Genomic DNA, 25,052 nt, shown 5'->3' with positions numbered 1-25,052 from the left:
GACTGCAAGAAATATACGAGTTGTTCTCGACAACCAACTAAACTTCTCAGATCATGTTGCCTCAGTCGCCCGGTCATGCCGTTTCGCACTCTACAACACTGGCCAGTAGTTTTTTCATAATCCTCCATACACGTCAAAAGGATAGAAAGACTAATAAACCACACCAAAGACATACCCTCAGTGGCTGACATAACCTTGGTGGAGGTAATAAATTGGTTTAAAAAAAGCAATGTGTCAAAACAAGGGGCCTTTCAGCATATGAAATAGGATTAGTTTGTAATTTTCAGAAGGGTGTACATACATTTAGTTTTGCAAACAAATGTGTACACTGGACTGAAAAGGTAAAAGGAAAACTCACCTTCGATTGTAGGTAGAAGGAACCACCAACAGATTTGTCATTGACTTTAAATAAATGTTCATAGTTCTGAAACAGATAACAGTGGAGGATTTCATGTCAGTGAACTTAATCTTGAATAACATCCATACATTACATAATAAAACAATTACAACACAATCAGTTGTACTACGTTTAAAGATTCACTTCTAAAAAATAAAAAAAAAAGTCACAACAATATTACAATGACAATAGTTCACATGATGGCTAACAACATTGTATCATCATACATGACCAAGGCCAATTATAGGCCAAATACTGAACATTGACTGTGGAATCAAGTAGGTTACACAGAGTTTGTTCTCCCCCCCCCTAAAACTTCCTAGCTAGATGCTTTCAAATTTAACATGGTTTAAACTCATATGTTGCAGTATAAGTGACATTTCTGTCACTGAAAGGTCACTAGCATATTTGGAATATTCTGTAGGCCTGCTGTTCCTTTTATGAGAACACTTTGACTGACTGATCAAGCTTTCATTAGGCTATTGAATGCTTTAAAATGTGAATGCTATATACTTAATTCATCATTAACTAGACTAGCGTGGTTCTATACAGTCATCTTAGTCTAGGAGGGGTCCACTGCACTGCCCCCCCCCAAACCCTGATCCCAGAGTTTAAGAAAAATCATGTTAACAAGAAATAAACTTATTCCCACTGTACCTGGTAGACCACTTTCTGACCAGTACCCAGTGGTGGAAAAATACTGCTTTTAAGAGATATGAGAGATGAAATTGGCCATTGCGTATGCAAAAAATGGTCAATATTGAGCAAGTTGGGTAACAAAACAAAGTATTTGATATATCTAAATAGCATAATCTAAAGTTCAATTATGTGTTAAGCAATATTATAATATAGTTAAGGCCTGAAATAGTCATATAGTGAAATAGCCATGTTAGTGCATGTGGACCCCTCCTAGCCCATAGACTTTCTAAATGCAGTGTTTTGTAGGCTATTCAAAGCATTTCACTTTCATCCCTCAGTTGTGGCGTAGGCCTGTCTTGAGTGATCGACATCCCTTTTAATGTCAGGGACTTTGAACTACATTTTAACTCTGTGCTGTTTTTGTTGATGGACAGCGCCGTCTTTCACATTAGAAGAGGATCACACAGGACATTGCAACATGCTCATGTTTACATGGAGTTAAGTAAAATGTTTAGTGTTTAAATTACTGTTGCATCCTACCACTATTTTTGCAGTTTGCGTCTAACCAGATGTACAAAAAAGCAGAAAAGTGCAATGTGATCTACAAAGTATAGACAGGACAGGATATATACTGCAATGTAGACAGTAGTATACAGTTGGTTTACAGAAGGTGGTTTACAGTAATATAAATTAAATATAAATATGTGCAGTGTATTAGCAGTAACCTTATAAGAGTAGACTATAAATATAGCTATGTACAGTAATATGAACAATAGGTACAGATATGTGTAGTGTAGTAGCAGTAATATTATACGAGTAGTATGGATAAGTTAAGTAATAACAACTTTTTTGGGGTTACCCATATTTTGTTGTCCATTAGTCAGGTATACTGCTAAGGTTTCAATCACTAACATACACCCTGAACTTGTATTATAATCATCCCCCTGTGTAATTGTCTGATTCGCTCTCACTCACTCACATTCTCACTGGTGTGGCTGATGTGTGATGAGTGTTCTGGCGCATAATGACGGTCGTGCATCACTCAGGTGGGTGCTACACATAGATAGTGGTTGGGTTACCCCTTCACTGTAAAGGCAAAGCGCTTTGAGTGCCTTGTGAAGTTATATAATGCAATGAGTTTTTGTTATGTTTATGCCGTTTCATACTTCCCTGGCTATAAGCGGCTAAACTGAACCCACTCTATACCTACCATATAGGTTACATCTGAAGGTTTTGTCAACAAAGACTACAGCACCCATAAGAATCATGCTGCCATGGGCCTACCTTCTGTATTTCTTCTGGTGTAAGTGTTGAGATGTTCAATATTTGCTGTGCCTCCTGTAACGTCATACCCGTGATGCTCGACGCGGCAGCAGATTCTTTGCCCGCTCGACCTCTTGCTCTGGCAGCCTCTTGGCTGGCTACATAACGACAGCAAGAGACAGAGAAATGACCCATCAGGCTTTCAATGATGGTGGAAGCAGTGGTGACCCAAATCAAGTTGTCACAGCCAAATGTACTATGAACATAGATTACCGGCAAATTCTTGCCGCAGTGCTCTCGCAAACGCCCGTCCAACTACCTGGGCACCCATTACGATGATCTGGGCAAGGTACTTAGCCTGAGTAAAGACAGGAAGATAGTTCCATGTGAGGTCACTAGTGGCGAATACCAAAACAAACGAAACATTAACACGTGTATATGGCAATACTATCAATAGAGGGAATCCATTTCAACATTATTCCCATGCATATCAGCAACACCGTTAACTAATACCATAACGCAATCCTCCATACGCAGCGTGCGTGTTGCCCACGTTAGCTAACGTTAACTCAGCTAGCCCGCTGGTTCAAACATTATGTTCGTAAGTAATGGCGTTAACTATTACATGGAGCCTGCTAACTTAACGTAAAGCTTAACCAAGCTGAATGAAATAAGCTCTTAAAAACTAAATGTCACAACATCTAACGTTATAAAGAAAGACAACTCACCATCGTTGATAGTTTTCCTTCAACGTTAACTTGAAGTTATAGGCCTGTTACCTCTTCTGCCCGCTTCGAAACGGCACAGACTTTGAATTTGAATTATGCACTTGAGCCAGGACTGCAGAAACGGTATCGCCTTCTAACTGGATCGTGCGTCTTTAAAGCTGGTTACCGTCAAGGTTATTATTATAACCGTGTCAACGTTCAAAGGTCACACTGTTCCCATAGAAGTGTGCAACTCTGTGCAGTGAGAGGAGTGTTATCTCCAAGTGGCTGGATGATCAAACTGCATTCGGAAGCCTGCATAGGCTACTAGGCTACAATAAGTCTTCCATGGACAAACATGGTCATATTTTACTTTTATCTATCCAGAGGATTGTAAGGTCAATTTTAAGGGAAATTAGACATCAAGAGGCTATTTCAAGTGGCCAAGCCTACAATATTGTCCGGAGACCTGAAACATGAGAGGCTCAGGGTCACAGTTGACCTATGCTCCTGCAGCTTGCCCTCCAATCATGGACACACTTGTGACTTCCCTTTTCAAAAGTACTTAGGCTACTTGAATGATGGTGACACACTAGCCTAATAAGGCACATGTACATTACATTACATTACATTACATGATAGCCTATTTGACTAACGCTTTTTAACCAAAGCGACTAACTTTCAGAGTGCAATAAGGAGGTGTGGATCGAGTCACAGACTTGGACTCAAATCTGACTTGAATCACAATTTTGATGACTTTAAGCCATCCTTACACCAGAAGACTTTGACAAGATTAATTGGGAAAGTTCTTGTAGTTTTTTGAGTAATCTAAAGCTTGAATGGGGGCATAAAAGACTCCAATCTTTCCCAAATCTTGTGAAAGTCTTCTGATGGACTCGACTTGTCAAAAATTACAAATGACTTGCAACTCAACTTGGACTTTCATGCTATTGTTTTGAGACTTGACTCAGACTCTGCCCCTTTGACAACTTGTAGGCCTATAATGACTTGAGGCATGGGTGCAAATCATTTGTAGCCTCTTATCATTTGATACATTTGATATTTTGATATATATGTCCGGAACCGGTGTAGTGTGGAAATTGAAGATGGCGTCACTGACCCTTGTTGTTCTTCCGCCATATTGGATTTTATTACAGTGCATGAAAATGCACTGTTCTGTTCACTGTTCATCTAACCAAAATCTCTGCATCTAATTCAGCTTCAACCGTTTAACGTATAGGAACTTCATTCAAACTTTGCAACGTAGGTCTCGAAAAAGACACTTGGGAGCAATGTATTTTTCATTTTTGTAAACTTTATACTTTTTGAGATATTAACAAAAAACAAACTTATTTTTCCACTATAGGCTTTGCATTAGCATTATGACATCATAAAGGGCCAATTAAACTGATTTACACATGTATCAACTGCCAGCTACTCAACTAGGCCCCCACAAAGAGCCAATTAAACTGATTTGCACCTGTATCAACTGCCATCTGCACAACTAGGTCAACTCTCTCTGTCTCTCTCCACTCTACAAGGATATAAGGCACCTTCCATCCAACTTTATCCATCCATCGTCTTCAAACCATTTACCCATCCACCCATTAAACTATCGATCAACATCCATTAAACTTCTGTCTACATCCATTACACTTCTGTCAACATCCATTACACTATCTACATTCAGCCTTTAAATTCCTTAATCTAGTCGCCAGAGTTAAAAAACAAAAAAAACACTTGATTTTGACTTTTCAAAAACATTTCAAAAGGCCATGGCTTGTGGTCAGAGATAAAGTCCTACTGGAAATGTGAAAATCACTGAGCATGATCAAAAGCTAATGAAGGGAGTGAATTGACTCATCTAATTTGCATATCATGACGTCACTGGATGGCAACCCCCTCGAATTATGCACCTTTCAGTAAATACTTTTTTTGGTCACTCACATAACAAATGAACAGGAAAATGGTAAAATGTAAACCAACATTAGTAAACTATTACTTTAACCACCAAGCATACCCTATAGACCCTTTCATCGATAAAAACAAAAACAATGCTTGAACGTTCTATTTGGGCCCCAATCTACTTCCTCTGCATTAAGATAACATATGGAATGTTAAAAAGGAAGTCTTGTGGGGCCAACTATGATGCTGAGAATGGAACTCTCTTGAAAGGGTCCATATACCATAAAATAGCCTGGGTCAAATCTGTTCCCGTCTCGGGTAACTTTGTAGTTCTTCAGAACCCTATTTTTACTACTCATGCTGTCTGTACATCATCAAGTTTACCACTGCCAACTATGTTGGACAAAGGGTCGAAATAAACATTGTAGGCTATGCTTAGTGGACACTGTCATACACACACAAAAGACGCACCTCCATTCACAGACACACCATGACTGTCAGTCAATAGACAATCGATTGTCAATAGGCAGATATCTCCTTCAGAATCAGAATAGGTGAATAACAGATCCAAAACTTCATCACATGTGAACGTTTAATTCACCAATTGGTGTATTTCTGCTTCAATTTGCGCAAAACTATGGACAGAATTGTTTCAGCGTCAATACAAACAAATGGACGTAATCTCCGTCTTTTTCATGTGTGATTTACTTCTTCCTCTACACTTTGGCCGACATGTTTGGGCTTGAAAAGAGTACAAATGAGATTTGACACCGTACTTGGATCTATCGTCTGTTTTAATCAATGTTGCTGTTTGTCTTTTAAGCTATCTACTTTTAAACCATCAAAATTCATTAAACTGTGTGTATCAACATTCACTAAACTATCAAACTATCAACATCCATTAAACTGTCTATCAGCAACTATTAAACTATTTGCAACATACATCTGTCTATCAACATCTTTTAAAGTATCTACATTCAACTTTTAAACTATCAACATTCATTAAAACTATGTGTATTAACATCCATTAAACAATCTGCCTATCAACATTCATTAAACTATGTGTATCAAAATCCATTAAACTATCTGCCTATCAACATCCATTAAAAACAATCTACCTATCAACATCCATTAAACTATCTGTCTATCAAGATCCATTTAATTGATCTGCCTATCAACATCCATTAAACTATCTGCCTATTAACATCCATTAAACTATTTGCCTTTCAACATGCATGCAACTATCTGTCTATAAGCCTCACAAAAATTACCAGAAGGATTTTTGATTTTCAAAAGCGTTCACCCGTCAGCCAATCGGGTGTGAAGCAGCCAAACAGGAAGTAAGGTCGTTTCTCAGCAATACTTTCGTGTAGGCCTATCAAAACAAAACTTGGTGCAGCCTCAGGACTTCATTGTGAAGACACACATAACATTTGGTGTCCTTTGACCTCTAGGGGAGGCTGCAACTACCAAAAATGCTTTTTGGCGTTTCAAATGTGCGTTAATGCAAGTAAACTTTGACCCCTTTGCCCGAAATTGTCAAAAAAATGAGGTACTGTTGGAATCCTTGGATCAAGCCGAGTTCAAAGCATCCTATTTCACTGACTGCACCTGTTGGTGAACCACACCTGAGCAAGCACACTTTGTATTTCCTCGGAAATGTTTCCTGGATGCCAGAGGAACTTAGCCCCGACCACAACATCTGAGGACGGGAAGTTCGGTCTGGACTTGTTCAGTTGTGGAGCAACTATGCCCGAACCAGAGCTGTTTGGACCAAGCTGTTTGTTCCCTCGTTTGTTTGAAATCTGATTAGCCACCTGTTTGCTTGAGGGGTTTGCGACACCCTTTCCCAGCTGTTTATAGCATGTTTGTAGCATCGGTGTGAACAGAATTATTTTTAATATTTATCCGTAATATAATATCCGTTTTTCTGATTAGCCTACCCTGCTACGTATTTCGTTCTCTTAGATTTCTCTATCAGGTGTTATATAAGATATTGGATAGGATGGTTCGGATGTTCTTCCTACAGCTCACGGTAAGCTATTTCATTGCTCTGATTGGTTAGGTCTATCCAATTGAGTGCAAAGGCATTTCCCCCCCTGTATCGTTGAAACGCCCCATAATTACATCCCAATGGAGCAGTATCAGACTCTGAGTAGAATATTTAAGTATGATGACGTCAGGCTATCGGAAATGCATTCTACACAGCATGCCAGAGTGTTATTTTTCCAGAGTTTGAGGTTATAGAATATATATTTTTACGCTGTGGAGTATATTGAGGATTATTAAAGGAGAAGTTCGGTGTGATATTGACCTAAAGTGTGTTGAAACATGATACCGAGTGGGAACTTTTGTCTCACAGCTCATCTCGGCTTGTCCCCTGCACTCCGAAATCTGGAGCTAGTTAGCCGATGCTACCAACAGGTTTTCAACGGGGGTGCCTCGGGCATCGGGCTAGCCCTGCAAATGAATCACTGTTTTACACCATTTAGGAGGCTCAGAGTAGCTCCACACTTCATTGGTAGACTTCCGAGGGCCCTGACATTTAAAACGAGACATTGAGAACTTTGAAAAAGCACTGGTAGTTTATTTACAAGATGATTTACACAGACAGTACCTTCAGGAAGTTTACCAATCTCCGCCATCTTGAATTTAGTCACGATAAGTCGAGCGACGAGTACGAATGAACAGGTATGATAAGGGATCAGATTCCAAAAATAATTCCGTGGAAATGCATGGATTCCAGTTGTATTAATCCCTCTGTTTGCTTGTAACCTTCATAGGGCAGTGAAGGGCAGGGAATTCTAGGAGATGTTGGCTTTCATCCACATAAGCCAAAAATACACTTTTGGCTTTTTCTCAGTCAAGAAGGCACTGACTGCAATGATGACTTCACATTTCTACTACATAAATGACCCAATTTAAATACATATTCAGCTTTTCAGTGGTGAAATGCTCCTTTAAGAGTTAAGACTTACTTATTACTTGCCAAACAGTGATTTTGTCCCACCTCTGCAAGTTAGCGCAGCAGTAAGTGTTCTACACAGTAGAACAAGTACTTCTATACAGTCAAGTGTCAGTTCTAGGGTAGCATATCGAGTCAGGTAAGGCCTGATTTTCCGTATGTTGTAAAGTGCGAAACAGCACAACCGGTTGACCAAGGCAACATGATCGGAGAGGTTTGTTGGTTATCAAGCATGACTGGCTGGGAGGAATTCAGTTTTTGAGAGGTTTAGTTGGAGGTGGTGTGCCATGTAGATATGTCTGAGCAGTCAGAGATCTGTGCAGAGACCAAGGGGTCATCAGGTGGAAATGACAGATAGAGCTGTGTTGTCTACATAGCAGTGATATGAGAAGCCGTACGAACAAATAATTGGACCCAAAGCAAAGAGAAGGGGCCCCTGCACCGAGCCCTGGGGGACTCCTGTGGTGAGGTAGTGAGGTGCGGACAACTGTCCAATCCATGATACATTAAAGTGCCCATATTATGAAAAAATCACTTTTTCTGGGATTTGGGGTGTTATTTTGTGTCTCGGGTGCTGCCACCCACATACAAACTTGGGAAAAAAAACGTCCATGCCGTTACACGTTACCATGCTGAGATACAGGTTTCTGAATGTATCCTGCCTTCAGTCTCCAGGTGAGCTGTTCAAAATCGGCAGGGCCGTCTATGTCGCCGGCGGAAACATTTCAATATTCCCACCCACCATGCACTAACGTTGTATGTGCTGCACGTGCACGCCCCCTTTTTATCGGAAAAGATAACTGTTAGGATATAATGGAAACCTCTGGAGCTGCATCGAAGTGGGGCTTTTACTTACTAAATCTTTAAACAAACGTGAATAAAAGGCACAAAATAAGGTTAACTTGTTGAAAAATAGTCATAATATGGGCACTTTAAACGAATTCCCTGTGAGGTAGGATTCAAACCAGGAGAGAGCAGAGCCCAAGATGCCCATGTTTGAGAGTATACAGTAGAAAGAAGGATGCGATGATTAACCGTGACCAAAGGCTGCTGATAAGTCAGGCAGAATGAGGACTGATGACTGTGTGGTCGCCCTTGCTTCTTTTAAGGCTTCTGTCACAGACAACAGAGCTGTTTCGGTTGAGTGTCCACTCTTGAAACTAGATTGGTTTGGATCAAGAAGGTTGTTCCATGAGAGGAATTCAGAGACCTGTTTGGAGACAATTGTTTGATAGCTTTGGATAGGAAGGGTAGAAGTGGGACAGGTCAAATTGAGTAGCGGTGTTACTTGAGCTGATTTGAATGCAGTGGGAAATGTGCCAGAGGTGTAGGCAGGAACACAAAGCCACAGCCCACACAGTAGAGCCCAGGGGTCGGCAACCTTTTTTGCCTGGAGAGCCACTTTTACCAAATGTATCTTTTTTTAATCTCAGAAGAGCCACATAAAGACGGTTACAAGAAAAAGTTTGGATATTTAACGTACAGTTACTTTAATTCAACAGAGTATTTTTTAAATACATTTTCTACTAGTTTTAAAAGTAATTTTCTACTAGCAAGTAGCAAGTAACTTGAAATGTAAAGTGGAATGACAGAAGTATAGGCCAGGCTTCCCATGTAGGCTAAACAGCACCCCCTATTTTCCCAGTGTCCTTTGGTATGCAAAGTAACATCAAAGTAACATCATGTTTCTGTGTAACACAACACAACACTCAATTTTCGTTGTCATTGGCAAAATTGAACATTAGGCCTACCAGAGATTAGATTTGGTGATGGCCTTGGAGTCTGGCTGGCTCATATTCAGTGAGGTTAAGTTTCATGCAAGAATTGAGGCTGTCATCATTTAAGGGCAATTCCACGCAAAACTGTCACATAACGCCAACATATTTTTAATTGCTGTTATGGATGTGCAGTTTTGCACGGAATAGCCTTTAAACGTGAGCGCAGGTTTGTCTTTATATTTTTCATATGTGAGAAAGATTTCTCACATGCAAGTGGAATAGGGTTAACACAGCAATACTAACTCGTTGCAGTGTGCAATATACAGTATAACGGGCAGTTCATTTCGCGTTTTCAGAATCAGTCTTCGGAGGGAAACGTTCCCATTTCAGCCCGCTTGTGTTTTTGCGCTCGCAAGCTGTGGTCGCTGACGTTTCCTTTTGACATTTTCCGTATCTAGCCTATAGCAAGCGCACACATCAACAATACCAATTACAGTGTTCTCGCTGACTGAAATGGAGGGAAATCGGCGATTTTGTTTGATATTAACATGGCAACAACCCGCGAATGTAACAATATTGTGCAGGCTACGGTTACGGAGTCAAGTGAGGTGGAAACATTGTTACATTTTGAAAATGAACGAACTAAAATAAAATACATTTTAATTAAATACTCATTCATTATTTTCAAAAGCTGAGCCGCATCAGAGGGACCAAAGAGCCGCGGGATGCCGACCCCTGGCCTATTCTTCTGGGCATACATCCTACATCTACAACAATCTTGTAAAAAAGGAATATGAGAGTCATATTCTCCATTAAATCCTAAACCTAATATGTTTAAAAAGGGGTACTAAAAATGTAAGTAATTTGGAGAAAAACCTGAATGGTTACATTTTTTTCGGTGCTAAGCATAAAGTAAAACTGTCTGAATCCTACAGAAAGTAGGCCTATCAGACTCAGAAGCTTTTTTTTGTCAAAATACATTACGTTTTTACTGCAAGGCAACATTCCATCAAGACTGCTTACAATGTTGGTCAAAACTTTTTTCAAAACCATGTTTATTTCTTCTCATTTCGTTTTCATCTCTTCTCATCAAAAAGTGGTGTGGAAAGTGAACAAGATCAGTGATGTGTAGTAACATGGCAAGTTATCTAAACTTCACCAATGGCAACAGAAGACACAGTACAGTATATCCGACTAAACTATACTGCACAAGATTGTATAAAACTGTCATAAGAAAACATTATCCATTTTTGTCAAAAATGGGTGACATTGTAATTAGGAATGAACACTGAAAAGACTTCCAGAAATGAACAAAAAAATATGACATGTTCTGAGCAAAACACTAAGAACAGACTGGCATACAGTAACTTTTCAGTTATAGCCTATAGTTAATCTACAATCTACATCTAATAATTGTCTTAGGGTCAGTGCAAGGAAAGACAATGGCCCTGAATAAGAATCTGGGCATACACTCAATGGGAAGCAAGCACCACTACTTAACCCACCATCACAAGTGTTTAACAGTCATACAGTTCCATGGCCTTTTACATACACACAACATTACAAGAAGACACCCTTCAATGGCCTTGTGTGTGCTGTGTGTGACTGTGGGAAGGGCCTATGTGTGAAAGAGTATATACCCTTTCAACAATAAAAACAAAAACAATGCTTGAAAGTTCTATTTGGTTCCCAATCTACTTCCTCTGCATTAAGATAACATATGGAATGTTAAAACTAAAGCCTTGTGGGGCCAACTATGATGCTGATAATGGAACTCTCTTGAAAGGGTCTATAGGTGCTGCATGGTATCTTACAGCATCTTATCTAATTAAGACTGGTCGAGGAATTCCATACCACCAATGGGTTATAAGACAGGCAGCATCAGAGTGCAAGGAGGAGGAAAAATTAACAGCAACAGACAAGAAAAAACCATAACAGCAGTGTTTTTGTGTAACACTGAATTTGTGAGTATGTGTGTGTGTTTGTGAAGAATAGGGCATATTCCTGTTGATTGGCACTCTGACATGGCAAATCGGAAAACTGGCAGAAGCTGGTCCAGATGTCAGTCCTAATCATCCTTCATACCACACACAAAGACATGCAGACACACACATACAGAGAGAGAGAGAGAGAGAAGTTAATAGGCAAAGAACACAATTCTTAAAAGTGTATGATAGAATGACTGAAACTTGCCCAATTTTAACTTCAAAAGAAAAAATATTTGGATGTGTGTGTGTGTGTGTGTGTGTGTGAGAGAGAGAGAGAGAGAAAATAACAAAGGATTATTCTTACCCATTCATCCTCGTCCACACCCTCAAAAGATTCTTGTGGCAGTGGGTCATCCAGGTTCCCAAGCTTTGCCACCATGGCACTGAGCAACTACACACAAACAAATAAAACACTATAAAGAAGGCAACTAATAGCCTGTGCAGATTACACGATCTCAGGCCAATTTTTTGCCAAGATTTTGTCATAACCAACAAATTTCTAGTGTAGTGCCTGATTATGAAAAATCAGGAAAGACCCTGAAGGAGGAATGCGTCTTGTAATGTGACATATTCAACGACCTGCTATTTATTGTCTGCAATGTTGCACGACTCCACGACCCAAAAGTCTAGCATGTTAGAATTTTTGGGGAATCTCCTACGACTCCCGTATTGACACTGACAGTATGATGACATGCCATGAGTAGGCTACGATAGGCTACATGATCTCGTAATGTCTCCCGACCAAGACGCGGCAAGAATTTATGTTTCTATGATCGCCTAGTCTGACATGGTCAATCGTAAAAGATCATCGTGGAAGACAAAAAAAATTGTGTAATCTGCATAGGCCATAAGGGGAAAGTCATATTATAATAAGTCCTATTATTTTCTAACACAAAAATACACACACACACACATGCTTATATACACTAACTGACCTCATCTTTTTTCTGCTCATCAGTTTTCTCTTCCAGGTAAACTGAAGAAGGCAAGTATTTGCGCACAGGAACTTCTTTTGGTGCTTCACTCGCTAAACACACAGACACACAAACACAATGGAATGGAGAAGGACAGAAGGAGTCAACATGGTGTTTATTATAAAGCATTAAAGCATGCACACACACGTACACACACACACGTACACACACACACACACACACACACACACACACACACACGGGTTTGTGCGCATGTTGTACAACTATACAAATGGTGAGGTTAAGATTACTACCGGTACTCTTCAACTTTTGTTTGTCTGTAATCATCTATGGCAGTACAATCTGTTTCAACACTATTAGCCGAGTTTAAATGTCAGGTGTGCACAGTCTGTCAGCAACGTCATGTTAAATGTGTGGGGTTATTTTGCTAATTACCAGGTGTCATATCTTTAGGCTGCAGGCTGATTTTGCGGTGCTGGTGGTTGGACCCAGTAAACCAAGCAGCAGCAGAAAGAGAGGATTCCCACCACACAGCCGTCTCAGGGAATACATCATCTTGGAAAAACTCTTTCTGTAGTGCATATGTGTGAGAGAGCAAGACAGAAAGAAGGGGAGATTAGTTAAAATACCCACAATGCATTGCAATACACAGAAATGCAATAGGGCGAAATTAGGATGGAAATGAGGAGAAATGAGAGTGAGACTCACCCTAACACGTGGGACCCTGAAGGCTATAGGCTCTATAGATGTCTTGCTGAGACGCAGAGCACGGGCAACCTCTACATCTCTCACATCACACAATGTTTTTGGAAGGAAGGAGAAACCCTAATGACAGAACATTTGTTCATTGACTTTGCAATTAATGAATGCAAAAAACTGTAAACAGATTTGTGTATGCACACAACAAAAGCCTACATTATTCCAGATAAATGTTTCCAAGTAAATTGTAACATTTCATGTCGTCATTTTTCAAATATTTCTCATTCTATGCATTTAAAAGGAAGACATCACTGATGTTGACTTGTAGTTCAAGACTGGACGAAGAGCAACCCTGGTCAGATTGGTCAAAACAGAATTCTGCAATACCTTGGATAGTTATGTGGTTTTAATATTTGAATGGGTCTGAAGGTTCAGGTCTGTAATGTTGTAAGAAAGCTGTTGGGATTATCCAAAGGGGGCATTCAGAAATCATTTCTAGCAGGTGAGTTACAGGCTAATTGAAAGTGTCCGATGAGAGCACAGTTGTGCTCAGTAACTTTCTCTGCTGGAAAAATATACTGAATCTCAAGATTTGAATAGAGCCAGTAAATGCTGTTAACCTTGTGTGGTTCAGAGGAATGGAAGCTGCTGCACTCCAATAAATAGGGCTCTTCTGGCACAATGTCATATATGTAGACTCGAGTGTCACCCTAGAGAAAACACACACACACACATACATACAGAGAGAGAGAGAAAGAGAGAGAGAGAGAGAGAGAAAGACAATATTCTCCACAAGAATTAATATGGACAAAGACTTCCTTCACCACACCCTTCCCCTTTCTTACATGATGTGCATGTAGTGTACTTGCACCCCACAGACAAACACACTAACAAGTCTCTCTCAAGCTGTGCTTACCTTGCCAGTGAGGAAGAGGACGCTGGTGTCAGGGTCATAAAAGGGGATGAGGGTGGAGGGGGAGACATCAGCAGAGACGTTGGCCACGGGCCCTGCACTCACACACTCCGCAGATATCAGGTACAGCTGCCGCTCACTGCGACTGAACAGGACATTTTGAAGTGTGAGTGTGTGTATGCGTGAAGTTGATGAGCTAGAGATCCTCGGTTGCACGATATAGATAGATAGCTGATATAGATCCTTTATGAGTTTAAACCTGCTGCTCATCTGAAACTACCTCCTGCATTTCTATCATAATACTTTTTCTCTTTTGCTGACCCACAACAGAGTTTATGCATGGCATTCCAGAGTGGCTAAGTTATATATATATAGATTATATATATAGAGATATATATAATATATAGATTAGAATAGAATAGACTTTATTGTCATGTCAGGCATGAAAATTGCCTTCGGCCTTACCAATAAAATAGACAGTACATACTGTACAATATACACAATATAGACACAATTATATAAAACAGTGTTCAATAAGACAGAACATATCCACAGGATAAATACTTTTATATACAAATAGGTGTTGGTTGCACACACAACCACATCCATTCTCGCCCTCTCTCCCTCTCTCTCACACACACACACACGTTCTTCCAGACCTAGCTGGGCACATGTGCAGTTTCAATATGTAGCTAACCAAACTATGCTCCCATGTTTATTTTTTCCAAATGGCCCTTACTCACTTGTCAAAACCAGACACCAGCAGATATTTTCCCTCCAGGACCCAGACTATACGGGCACCTCTGTGGCCCTCGGGCCCCGGGCCCTCCTGGGGAGAGAGGGGGAGGGTTACCCTACAGTACACTTTAATTATGGATACCATCATGAATAAATAATCAAACATATTGATCTCCTACACACCTGAATGGGCTCATCAGACTTGCGTGGGTCATACACACGAACCTTCCCATCTTTGCACACTGTTGCTAGCAGCATACCATCTGGACTCCAGGCCATTCCAAAGATCTAAACAGAGAGTGAATGGAAAAGGACAGAAGGAGTCAATATGGTGCTCTGAAGATTATTGCTCCTGTTTATTATAAAGCATGCAAAAAAAAAAAAAAGCATGCAGACATACACACATACACACATACACAAACACACACACACACACACAAACCTGGTCGTCATGTCCCTTTAGCTTCTTAACTTCCTTTCCTGACTGCAGATCCCACAGACGCACAGTGAGGTCATAAGAAGAGGAGACCAGCAAACCAGAGGCATGAGGGTGGAACTTAATGGAGTAGATTTTCTCTGTGTGACCTGAGAACGGCCCCGTTAGATAGAAGTTAAAAGTGCAAAGCCATATTGCGCAGGTAATGATAAGTCCTTTTCATAACTCATTTCACTCACCCTGGAGCACACACTCAGGTTCCGTCAGAGTTTCAGTTAGACCCCCCTCAGGCACCAACCACATGCGAATCTTGGCGTCCTCTCCAGCTGTCACAGAAAATGGCATCATTATCATCATCAGTCTTATTACATCACTATTAGATTTTTCATCCATTCCAACAACACCCTCTTTCTCTCTCTCTCTCTCTCACACACACACACACTTACACAGATACAGCGAGAGAGAAAGATAGAGTTAGAGAGAGAAAGAGACAAGAAACGGGTCATACCAACAGCTAGTCTGTGGGGGTTGAATGGGTCCCAGCAGAAGTCTGCCACACTGACTGAGTTCTGAATGGTGGGCAGGGCTGTGTCAGGAAGCTTCCCTGGTTGAGAAAGCTGAAACGAGGTGACAAGGGGCCATCAGGCTCTCTGTGAGGTATCTGTTTAATTACCGCATTAATAACACAGTATTAAATGTATCCTATGTTGCTTCTGTCCACTTGAGTGTGCTATGGTGAATAGTGGGTGATCCATATATTGTATATCTGTATTCATAGTTTGCAATTTTAGGTGAACTATAAGTTCATGTTTACTTGACATAACATGAAGGAGCAGTGAATTAATGAATGAACATTTGTTTTCCTGCTCTTTAGATGTAAATATGGCTGCTTTCTAAATATTATATAAAAAAGAATAGGACATTTTGCCATATTCTGCAGCCCTCAAAGTGACTCAAAAACAGAGCCAACAAGTCCATTGGACATAAACTAAAGCTATATCCGTGCACAGATGAGGAAGCTCTCCGTAAATGAATTCCTTGAAAGCCAGACAACCAACTCTCATCTAAAGTCAACCTCCATCATCTTCCTTAAATGTAAGAAAGCACTACTAATTAATCAACCAATAAATGTTTAAATGTCAATAAATATGAGACAAAATAAAAAGGAATTGGTGTCACAACCTGTTATAACAGCAACTCACAGCCTAAGGCCTGTCCACAGCATTTTCAAATTAGAGGCCATAGTGATTAGCAACAAAGCTTTGCTGATTTGTCTAAAAGCTACGTACTAAGTGGATCTTTAAAATCACCCAAACTTTTTGTTTTTCTTTTCATATGTAGCCTATACAATATTTGGTTACAATGTTTAACATTCAGACTGTCAGCAGTGGTATTTTTCTAATTTAATCAAGGGCCAGTAAGCACCTCAAACACGGCAATTTGTCCTCCAGCAATGGCCAGGGGTACTGCCACATGATGGCGACTGGTGCAGAAGCCATCACACTCTCCTGGTGTAGTGAGGTTGAGCCCACGCAGATTATATATATGTGTGTCACGGTGCTGAACATTTCCCTGAATATGTCGAAACTTAGAGCTTGGACCTGAAAGAGAAAAGAGGGAGGGAAGTGACTGAGAATGCAGTGAGAGAGTCTTTCAAGAGAGTTCCATTCTCAGCATCATAGTGGACCCTTTCAAGAGAGTTCCATTATCAGCATCATAGTTGGCCCCACAAGACTTCCTTTTTAACATTCCATATGTTATCTTAATGCAGAGGAAGTAGATTGGGGCCCAAATAGAACGTTCAAGCATTGTTTTTGTTTTTATTGTTGAAAGGGTCCATATGTGCATGCATATCGTATTCTTTGGCAACACAATTTTTCAATGGCCATGGCAATAAAGTGTACTTAATTGAGGAATTGAGAATTAAGATGAAAACTCTACTTGAAATGTGAAACTTATGACTTTTTTAGGTGATAAAAATAGAGGTGTTGGGTTATGGCAAAGCAAGCACAAACTCTTCTCTCTTACCAAGCATGCCCTGCAGCTGGCGCGTGCTGGCAGTGGAGGAGGGGCTGGGCAGGCAGCTGGACGACAGACCACTGGTGGAAGAGGCTGAGCGGGACTGAGCCATGCTCGAACTGCCGGAACTCAGCTCACTGCTGGACACAGACTTCTAAGAAAAAGAGCGACACAAACACTGGACTATCACCAACACTCGAACCTTACAGCATAGCAATGTCTTATAGCATGTCTGTCATGTTTAAGGTGGAGGGAATAACTGTCCATCCATACTTTACATTAGTCTTACCTCTTTGCTCTTTTGAGTGGCCAGTGGTGGAGCTGGTTGCCGACTGGCTGTTTTGGCACTAGACTTGGGACGTTTGTCCGGGTGAAGGCTGACCCTCGCCACCTGAAGTCAAGGACAACGATCACAAAGATATTTGTAAATTGCAAAACACATGGACACCAGCAGATGTGCTGTCTTTGAGCACCAGACTGGCTTCAAATGGCTATAAAGGGCAGCAGGCCGGCCTTACATAGGGGGAAATTAGTAGAGGGTAGATCTATGAAGCTAAATTTGTCTCAATAATATTTGTATATGCGCAGAGGGGGATCCACAAATATTTCTTGATTTGCATGTGTGTTTTGATATCTACAAATAAAAAAAATCATATTTGTAACTCGTATATTGATTTTTACAAATATAGATGTGCATTTGTAAATAAAATGCCATTTGTAAAACTGAAAATTGCCTTTCTGAAATCTAATTTTGCATTTGTGGATCACCAGCACACACAGTTTTCGTTTTCGCATTTGTGGATCAGCATTTGTGGATCACGTATTTTTGAGACAAACTTTGCGCAGAGAAGCCACCCAGATCCACAAGTAGCCTGCTGACACTTTCTAATCCAGTAGATGGCAGTGTTGGGACTCATAACCAAAGATTCTTTGCTCATAACACACAGAGCTAGCGAACCTAGTTCTTAAATCTAACAAGTTATGCCTTTTACAACAAGCTTTTTGATGGAAAAGTGGTGTTTAATTTCCATAATCTTTGTTTAGTAAACGCATAAAACCGTCAGTTTGCAAGCGAAATCAAGAATTACGATCTTTGAGTTTAATTAATTAATTGTAATTAATTAATTGCTTTTAAACCACACTGCTCAATTCTCTTCAAGACAGTTTACGTTGTTGGTGTCTGCTTCGTCCAACAAACTACGACGAAACGGACGTTTTCCTACCACACCCAATGTAAGTTAGCCTGACGAGCCAGACCCACATTAAAATGTAGAGTCTGGGCAATCACCGTTCGCAGTGCTCAGTCCGAGGGGCGGGATAATCGGTTTTCTTTCAAATTCCCTCTGCACGCAATAGGACAGCGCTATGAGTCCCATGCGTTTTCCCACCGTAGCTAGTTGGCTAGTTCAAACTTTTGCCAACTTAAAAAAAGCTTAACTCGTGTCACTCTGTTGGCCAACAGCAACATCCATCTTCTTTGTTTTCAAGTAGCAGGGAATTCAAGACAAATCGTTGCCATCAATCATTATGTTAAGCCCTCCTAACGACTCTATACACGATTTGATTGGCCTGATAGAAGTTTAATTTTTCGAGCTCACAAGCCAACCGAGAGTTGCTAGACTAGCCCTGGAAGCAAATGTAATTTGCTGCCGCTAGGGTGCGTCTAGATTTCTATGCTAAATGTAAGTTACAATTCATTTGTATTTTTATTCGAATGGAGTATCTATGTGAAGTCTGTTTTTAACGACTCTGCTAGACAAGTAAACAAGCAAGCTGGCGTTAGCTGCCATCAATTAGCAACACACTCGTAGCTGCTACGTCTAGAGAGGATGTTACGTTTAACTCTAGTTAGTTTGATTGATTGGTTAGATTGGTATTACATCGAGTAAGTTCATAACTTGATTAAGCGATAACCAAGGATTCAGTAGGTAAGTTATATTACTCAATGATGAAGTCAAATGTCAAGATTAAGCAATTCAATGTTTTTTTTCTTTTCAGGAATCTCCCCACCAACATTAAGCCAGCAGCTTTCCATCCACTATTGTAATTCCTCTGGCATTACATTTCTAGTTGAAGTTAGCTCTCTTCAAGTGTTTGGGTCTTACCTGTTTGTTCTCTCCACCCCACCACTCCTCTGTGGTCATAGCAGCTGTCTGCCCCAGTGTGTCAGGGTAAAGATCAGCATGGAAGTCCTGTCCAGACTGTGTGTGACATGAGCAATACACACAAAATATATAATTAACATATCCCCAAAACGCATTTTGATATAACTATATTATTTAGTGTGACTGTTGAAATTAGTGATTGTGTTGATTTGCCATAAAGTGCCCACCTTGCGTGGTACATGATAGCTAACAGGCACAATGAAGTTCTCTGTCAGTTGCAGCACACGCATGACCTCACAGGAGCCAACATCCAAGGCCAGTTTGGGGACCAAGGCAACACCGCGGTTGGATAACTCAGTCAGGCAATGACTCACTGGGAGAGAGAAAGAGATGGAGTGGGAGAAATAGGCACAATAAACAAGATTTGTTTCAGACAAAAGAGAATTACTCAAACCTCTCTCACTAGGGCTATATGAATGTTTACATATGTGCATTTTGTGTGTTTTTGAATGTTTGTTTGTTCAGAATGAAATAACAAAGAAAAAGAGCATGACTGCACCTTGTGTCAAGTGGGGCTCTACAGATGAAACCTCATAGCAGTCAATAACAGAATCCCCCTATAGGACACACACAGTGTCAAACAGACTTCAATCACAACTCACAGGCAAGTATTTGAACCCATGCTAAAATTGACTAAAAAGTGGAATATAAAATCATCTTTTGGAAATTGATCTTAATGCCTTAAGTAAAACAAATAGGAAATATCCAACCTTTAAGGACACCAATTTTCTATGTAAATGAATAATGTATCACAAATAAATAAATGTTCTTCCTTAAAATGCAGGGGGCATAAGTATTTGAATCCCTGATCAAACCCCTGTTGAGCATCAAACCAGCTAATAGGCTAACTGAAATACACACCATGCCAATCTCTAGGTATGGTGAAGGGTATGTGATGATGTGGGGCTATTTTAATTCCAAAGGCTAAGGGAACTTTATCAGGATGCAAAGTATCCTGGATCCATGATATAACTGTAAACAATCTATAAAAATCTGCCTGCCTCTATGGGAATTTAACAGGGGTTTGAACAGGGGTTCAAATACTTATGGTATGGTATCGTATGGTAACTGTATTTTAAGGAAGAACATTTATTTATTTATGATACATTATTCATTCACAAAGAAAATTTCTTTTACAGTTTTTTTTACTTAAGGCATTAAGATCAATTTCCAAAAGATTCTTTTTAGTCAACTTTAGCATGGATTCAAATACTTGAGCCTCACTGTATATGTTTTAGAGGAAGTGTGCTTCGTACAATACAATACAATACAATACAATACAATACAATACAATACTCACCTTTCCAGAGACCACTAGGAGTCCAGAGTCTTGGTCAAACAATGGCATCAGGATTCTAAGCATCAGAGAGGAGCAAGGAGAGGCATTTTAAATGTGTAAAATGTGATGATACTGTATGCTCTCAAGAGTTTCACACACACATTACAAAAGGGTAGAACAGCTCTGCATATAATCCTCCAGATTTGGAGACACACACAAACAGCAAGACAGAGCGAGAGAGAGAGCAGCACTCCTATCCTATCATATTATAGACACATATAAGTGTCAACAGACCGTGCCTAAAATCTTCTGTGTTAGACTTCTATAAGCACATAAGAAGACAGTCTGAGTTTGAGAAGTGTGCCCCTTGTGGTTCTTAGTGGCTTTAACCAGAAGTCTTCTTACCTGACCCTCTTCTACATCCAAACTAGTTTTTTGGTCCAGCCTTCTGTCAACAGATCTACCTACAGTCCTCCTAAGCCCACAGTGATTAATTCCAGTTGTCACATGCCAAGATTCATCCAGTTAAGCTTTTTTTTTGTCTTATCTTCCAGCTCAAACCCTATTAAGTCTGATTAAACCTGCCTGATTAGAAGTGAACTAAACAGGCTGTGTTGTCTTTTCTTGGGGGAGCTGTGGTACCATTTGCAGCATCCATACCATCTGAGTGCTCACGGGGACCTGGGTTTGAGTCCTACCCGTGGTCATTTCTTGATCCTACTCCCATCTCTTTCTCCCCCACTCATTTCCCGTCAGTCTTCACTGTCTTATCTCAAAAGCACCCACAATAAACCAAAAAACACAATGTCTGTTATTGGACTGCTACAATAAAAGGCCCTGGAGTTGAGTGCAAGTGTTTTTGTTTTAATCCTGATGGTTACGACTTACAACCAAAAACCAAAAATCAGTTCTCAAAATATTAGAATAAAAACGTTAATATTCTCTTTTTTTAGACCCACCTGTATTGTTAATGTATCACTTCAATATCTGACAAAAGGACCCTGAACAAACTGATCAACATCTTGCGAGTGTCATCCACTCCACAGCACTATTGTTAAGCAGAAGAGCCTGATCAGCTGGAGACTTCGCTTACTGCCTTGCACAACAGACAGACTGAGGAAGTAATTTGTCCCCGGGGCCATTGAACTGTTCAATGCTTCACTTAAGGGAAGAGGACAGATAGACTTCACCGCATAGTCTGTCTGCCTCTTCACCCCCTCCATGTTTGGATACTGTCTATATATATACCTTTATTAAGAAAAGGTATAAGTGTGGCCACAATTCGGCTGTGGCATGGAGGGAGGGATATATATATATATATATAGAGAGAGAGATATAGATATATTTTTTTCTATAGTTGTTTTTTATATTACCTTGCCTACTCGCTGATATGTCCATATTTATTTTATGCTGGTCTCTAGACTTTATTCTTGCACTGTTGCACTGTTGGACTTACTCATTTGCACGATCACCATGACACTCACTCACACAGAGCACCTTACCTTACTATGCACAGAGAATCACAGGCTCAGTCCCTGCCTCAGTCATTGCAAGCGCCTCTTGATTAATCACCCACTATGTGGATACTGTTTTTAGAATTGATTTAGATTTAGTGTTATTTAGTATAATTTGTATTTTAGTATATTATTTATCTTCTACTGTCCTTATTGCTTAGTTGTGTTTTTTATATTATATACTTTTAATTACTTTTTTCTGCTGTTAGTGAATGTGTGTGTGATGTCTGTATGCTACTGAGACCTTGAATTTCCCCTGGGGATCAATAAAGTATCTATCTATCTATCTATCTATCTATCTATCTGGCAAAAAACAAAACCTTTTTTGTCTTAATCATGGAGAGATTTCAGATGTGTAATAACTATAAAAGGCGTCTTCATAGGTTGGGGTGGTGTTGGTGATTGCTATTGAAATGTCTATCTATCTGTTCAGCCACCAGGGGTCACCGAAACATGTCTCTTTCCACTCTACTTGTGTGTCTACTTTCACTTTCATCAGTCTCACTACTCCCTGTTTTCCTGGGGACATAGTCCCTCTATGGAAAATATTTTTTCACCACATTTATTCACATTTAAGCTGCCTTAGGGGGCGCACACACGCGCACACACACGCACACGCACACACACACACAAACGTGGAAGTCATTTTCAGCTATACTAGCAAGGCAGCTCAATAATCTGAGTAGAGCACTCTTTCCATATTGGTACACTCAACAACTAACATTTGTTTGGCATGTTAAAATAGTCTGAATCTTATACTAATAACTAGCTAGACTGACTGAGATTTTAGGCATTTAACGTGGATCTAATCACACACTCTCTCTCTTCTTCTTTCTTTGTTTTCTCTTTTATATTTAGTGATTCATGATTTAGTGATTTATTTAACTTCTCTGTGAAAAATCTTAATGTGACGAATCACAGGCATTTCAAGAATGGAGGGGTTTACAGGAATAATAAGATTATAGTCATGCTTGAATACTCTCACAATAGGAGTCTGGTTTGGACAGACAGACAGACAGACAGACAACACACACACACACACACAATGAGAGAGAGAGAGCGAGAGAGAGAGAGAGAGAGAGAGGATAGCTTTAAAGATACAGAGACAGTGATGCTTTAGAGTTTTTGTTGTTGTGTTGGGTAAATAATTTGCACATTTCAACATAACAGTAAAAATGTTTAGTGTATGCAAATACTCAGTTTAACAAATCTTTCAGACCTTTTCAGGGTCATTATTATTATCATAGCAGCAATTATATACAGTAGTGCTGTTACCATCTTTAAGTTATAGACCGTTATAAAATGACAACTATTAGTCCAATGGATCTTGTTATGGATGTTATTGAGAATCTCTCTCTCTCTCTCTCTCTCTCTCTGTGTGCCTAATGTGTTTAGTGGGAGAGGCACAGAGAACTACGGCCACTGGAAGTACTGTTATGTTTTACTAGTTCCCCTTGGAAACATTACCCACAGCATGGGTTCAGCTGTAGGTTTTATGGTGCCAGGGCGATTAGGAGGTGGTGTGCACACACACTCTGACTCCCCACAGAACCGGTGCCTTACACCCACTCAAGCTCACAGCTGAGTCAAGACAGTGCTTGGTATTTTACAATTACTGCTAAATGGCTAAAAACCATCAAATGGTAAACTAGAACGATCGAACATGCAGCTAAAACCCCCTCTATTAGTGTAGGAAAATATATATTCCTTACACTGTTACATTTTAATACCACAACAAGTAAGAATGGTCAAGGCAGATGAGATCTTGCATTCTGAAATGGCTGACTCAGATTGACTTAGATCTGGTCCAACTATTTATTAATTTGTGGACGATGTTTTCCCCATTCTAATCATCCAAATCTACACAATGCTTACTTTTTTGTGATTTTAGAAATTAAAATGACATGGTATATATATATATATTATTTATATATAAGTTACTTAACTGAGCTCTTCAGAATCCCCAAAATGCACAAAATACACAGCTGCAGAGGGTTAATGGCACTTTGCTGATGAATAATGCGAAACTGAATTAAACAAATTGTAGAGCTGCAAACTTGCACTGTTGATCAGCAGTATGCCCTGTAGGGGGCAGTTTTATCAAGATGCAGGCTTGTCCACATCAATGTGCAGTGTGTGTAATACTTGTGTCTACCTAATTTACACAGTCAATTTAATAGCACCAATATGTAAAAAGAATTCACAGATACAGTAAGACTGTCTCTTAAATGAAAAAAAAAAACAAAGGTAATGTAAAGTACTCTACACACAATATGGTAATGTATTATTTAGATTTAGCCCCTGGCATTGCTAACTATATTGTCAATATCGAGGTTAGGTAGTGACACTCTCTAAAAGAAGCACACAATTATCCAGTCTCTCTCTCTTTATATCTCTATATTTACATACCACCTCCCCCAGTATGGACCCTTTCAAGAGAGTTCCATTATCAGCATCATAGTTGGCCCCACAAGACTTCCTTTTTAACATTCCATATGTTATCTTAATGCAGAGGAAGTAGATTGGGGCCCAAATAGAACGTTCAAGCACTGTTTTTGTTTTTATTGTTGAAAGGGTCTATAGAGAGATAAATATCATGAAACCAGAAGATAGGGAGAACATGCAGAGTAAGCAAATATTTTTTCTCAATTACCCACTAGCCTACTCAACACTGCGGATAAAGAGTGTGTGAATGTGTGTGAGTGTGTTTATTGTTTATTGTTAAAAGGATCCCCATTAGCTGTCACCAAAATGGGAAGACCTAGTCTTCCT

The 25,052-nt window shown here is 39.9% G+C and overlaps 1 protein-coding gene across 3 annotated transcripts in view; it reads right to left on the bottom strand.

Annotated features, from left to right (window-relative positions):
* LOC125295563 (mitochondrial import inner membrane translocase subunit tim16-like) overlaps positions 1-25,052 on the bottom strand; it is a 104,507-nt gene that overhangs the window by 2,938 nt on the left and 76,517 nt on the right. Inside the window, exons 10-30 of one of the 3 annotated variants that reach the window (XM_048244879.1) lie at positions 20,788-20,842; positions 19,987-20,044; positions 19,655-19,800; positions 19,428-19,523; positions 17,612-17,713; positions 17,332-17,476; positions 16,729-16,904; positions 15,812-15,920; positions 15,543-15,629; positions 15,310-15,452; positions 15,051-15,155; positions 14,873-14,958; positions 14,133-14,274; positions 13,837-13,926; positions 13,226-13,342; positions 12,953-13,088; positions 12,518-12,609; positions 11,887-11,973; positions 2,573-2,657; positions 2,321-2,457; positions 359-424 (exon numbers count right to left, since the gene is read on the bottom strand). In XM_048244879.1, the coding sequence (XP_048100836.1) occupies positions 359-424; positions 2,321-2,457; positions 2,573-2,657; positions 11,887-11,973; positions 12,518-12,609; positions 12,953-13,088; positions 13,226-13,342; positions 13,837-13,926; positions 14,133-14,274; positions 14,873-14,958; positions 15,051-15,155; positions 15,310-15,452; positions 15,543-15,629; positions 15,812-15,920; positions 16,729-16,904; positions 17,332-17,476; positions 17,612-17,713; positions 19,428-19,523; positions 19,655-19,800; positions 19,987-20,044; positions 20,788-20,842 (2,260 nt within the window). Of the gene's footprint in view, positions 1-358; positions 425-2,320; positions 2,458-2,572; positions 2,658-3,027; positions 3,255-10,617; positions 11,672-11,886; positions 11,974-12,517; positions 12,610-12,952; positions 13,089-13,225; positions 13,343-13,836; positions 13,927-14,132; positions 14,275-14,872; positions 14,959-15,050; positions 15,156-15,309; positions 15,453-15,542; positions 15,630-15,811; positions 15,921-16,728; positions 16,905-17,331; positions 17,477-17,611; positions 17,714-19,427; positions 19,524-19,654; positions 19,801-19,986; positions 20,045-20,787; positions 20,843-25,052 lie in introns of those variants that run through there. The other 2 variants (XM_048244877.1, XM_048244878.1) reach the window with 2 other exon arrangements.

Source organism: Alosa alosa, chromosome 6, assembly GCF_017589495.1.
Source record: "Alosa alosa isolate M-15738 ecotype Scorff River chromosome 6, AALO_Geno_1.1, whole genome shotgun sequence".
NCBI lineage: Eukaryota > Metazoa > Chordata > Actinopteri > Clupeiformes > Clupeidae > Alosa > Alosa alosa.
Note: the sequence above shows the minus strand (reverse complement) of the source record. Positions and strands in the feature narration are given on the sequence as shown.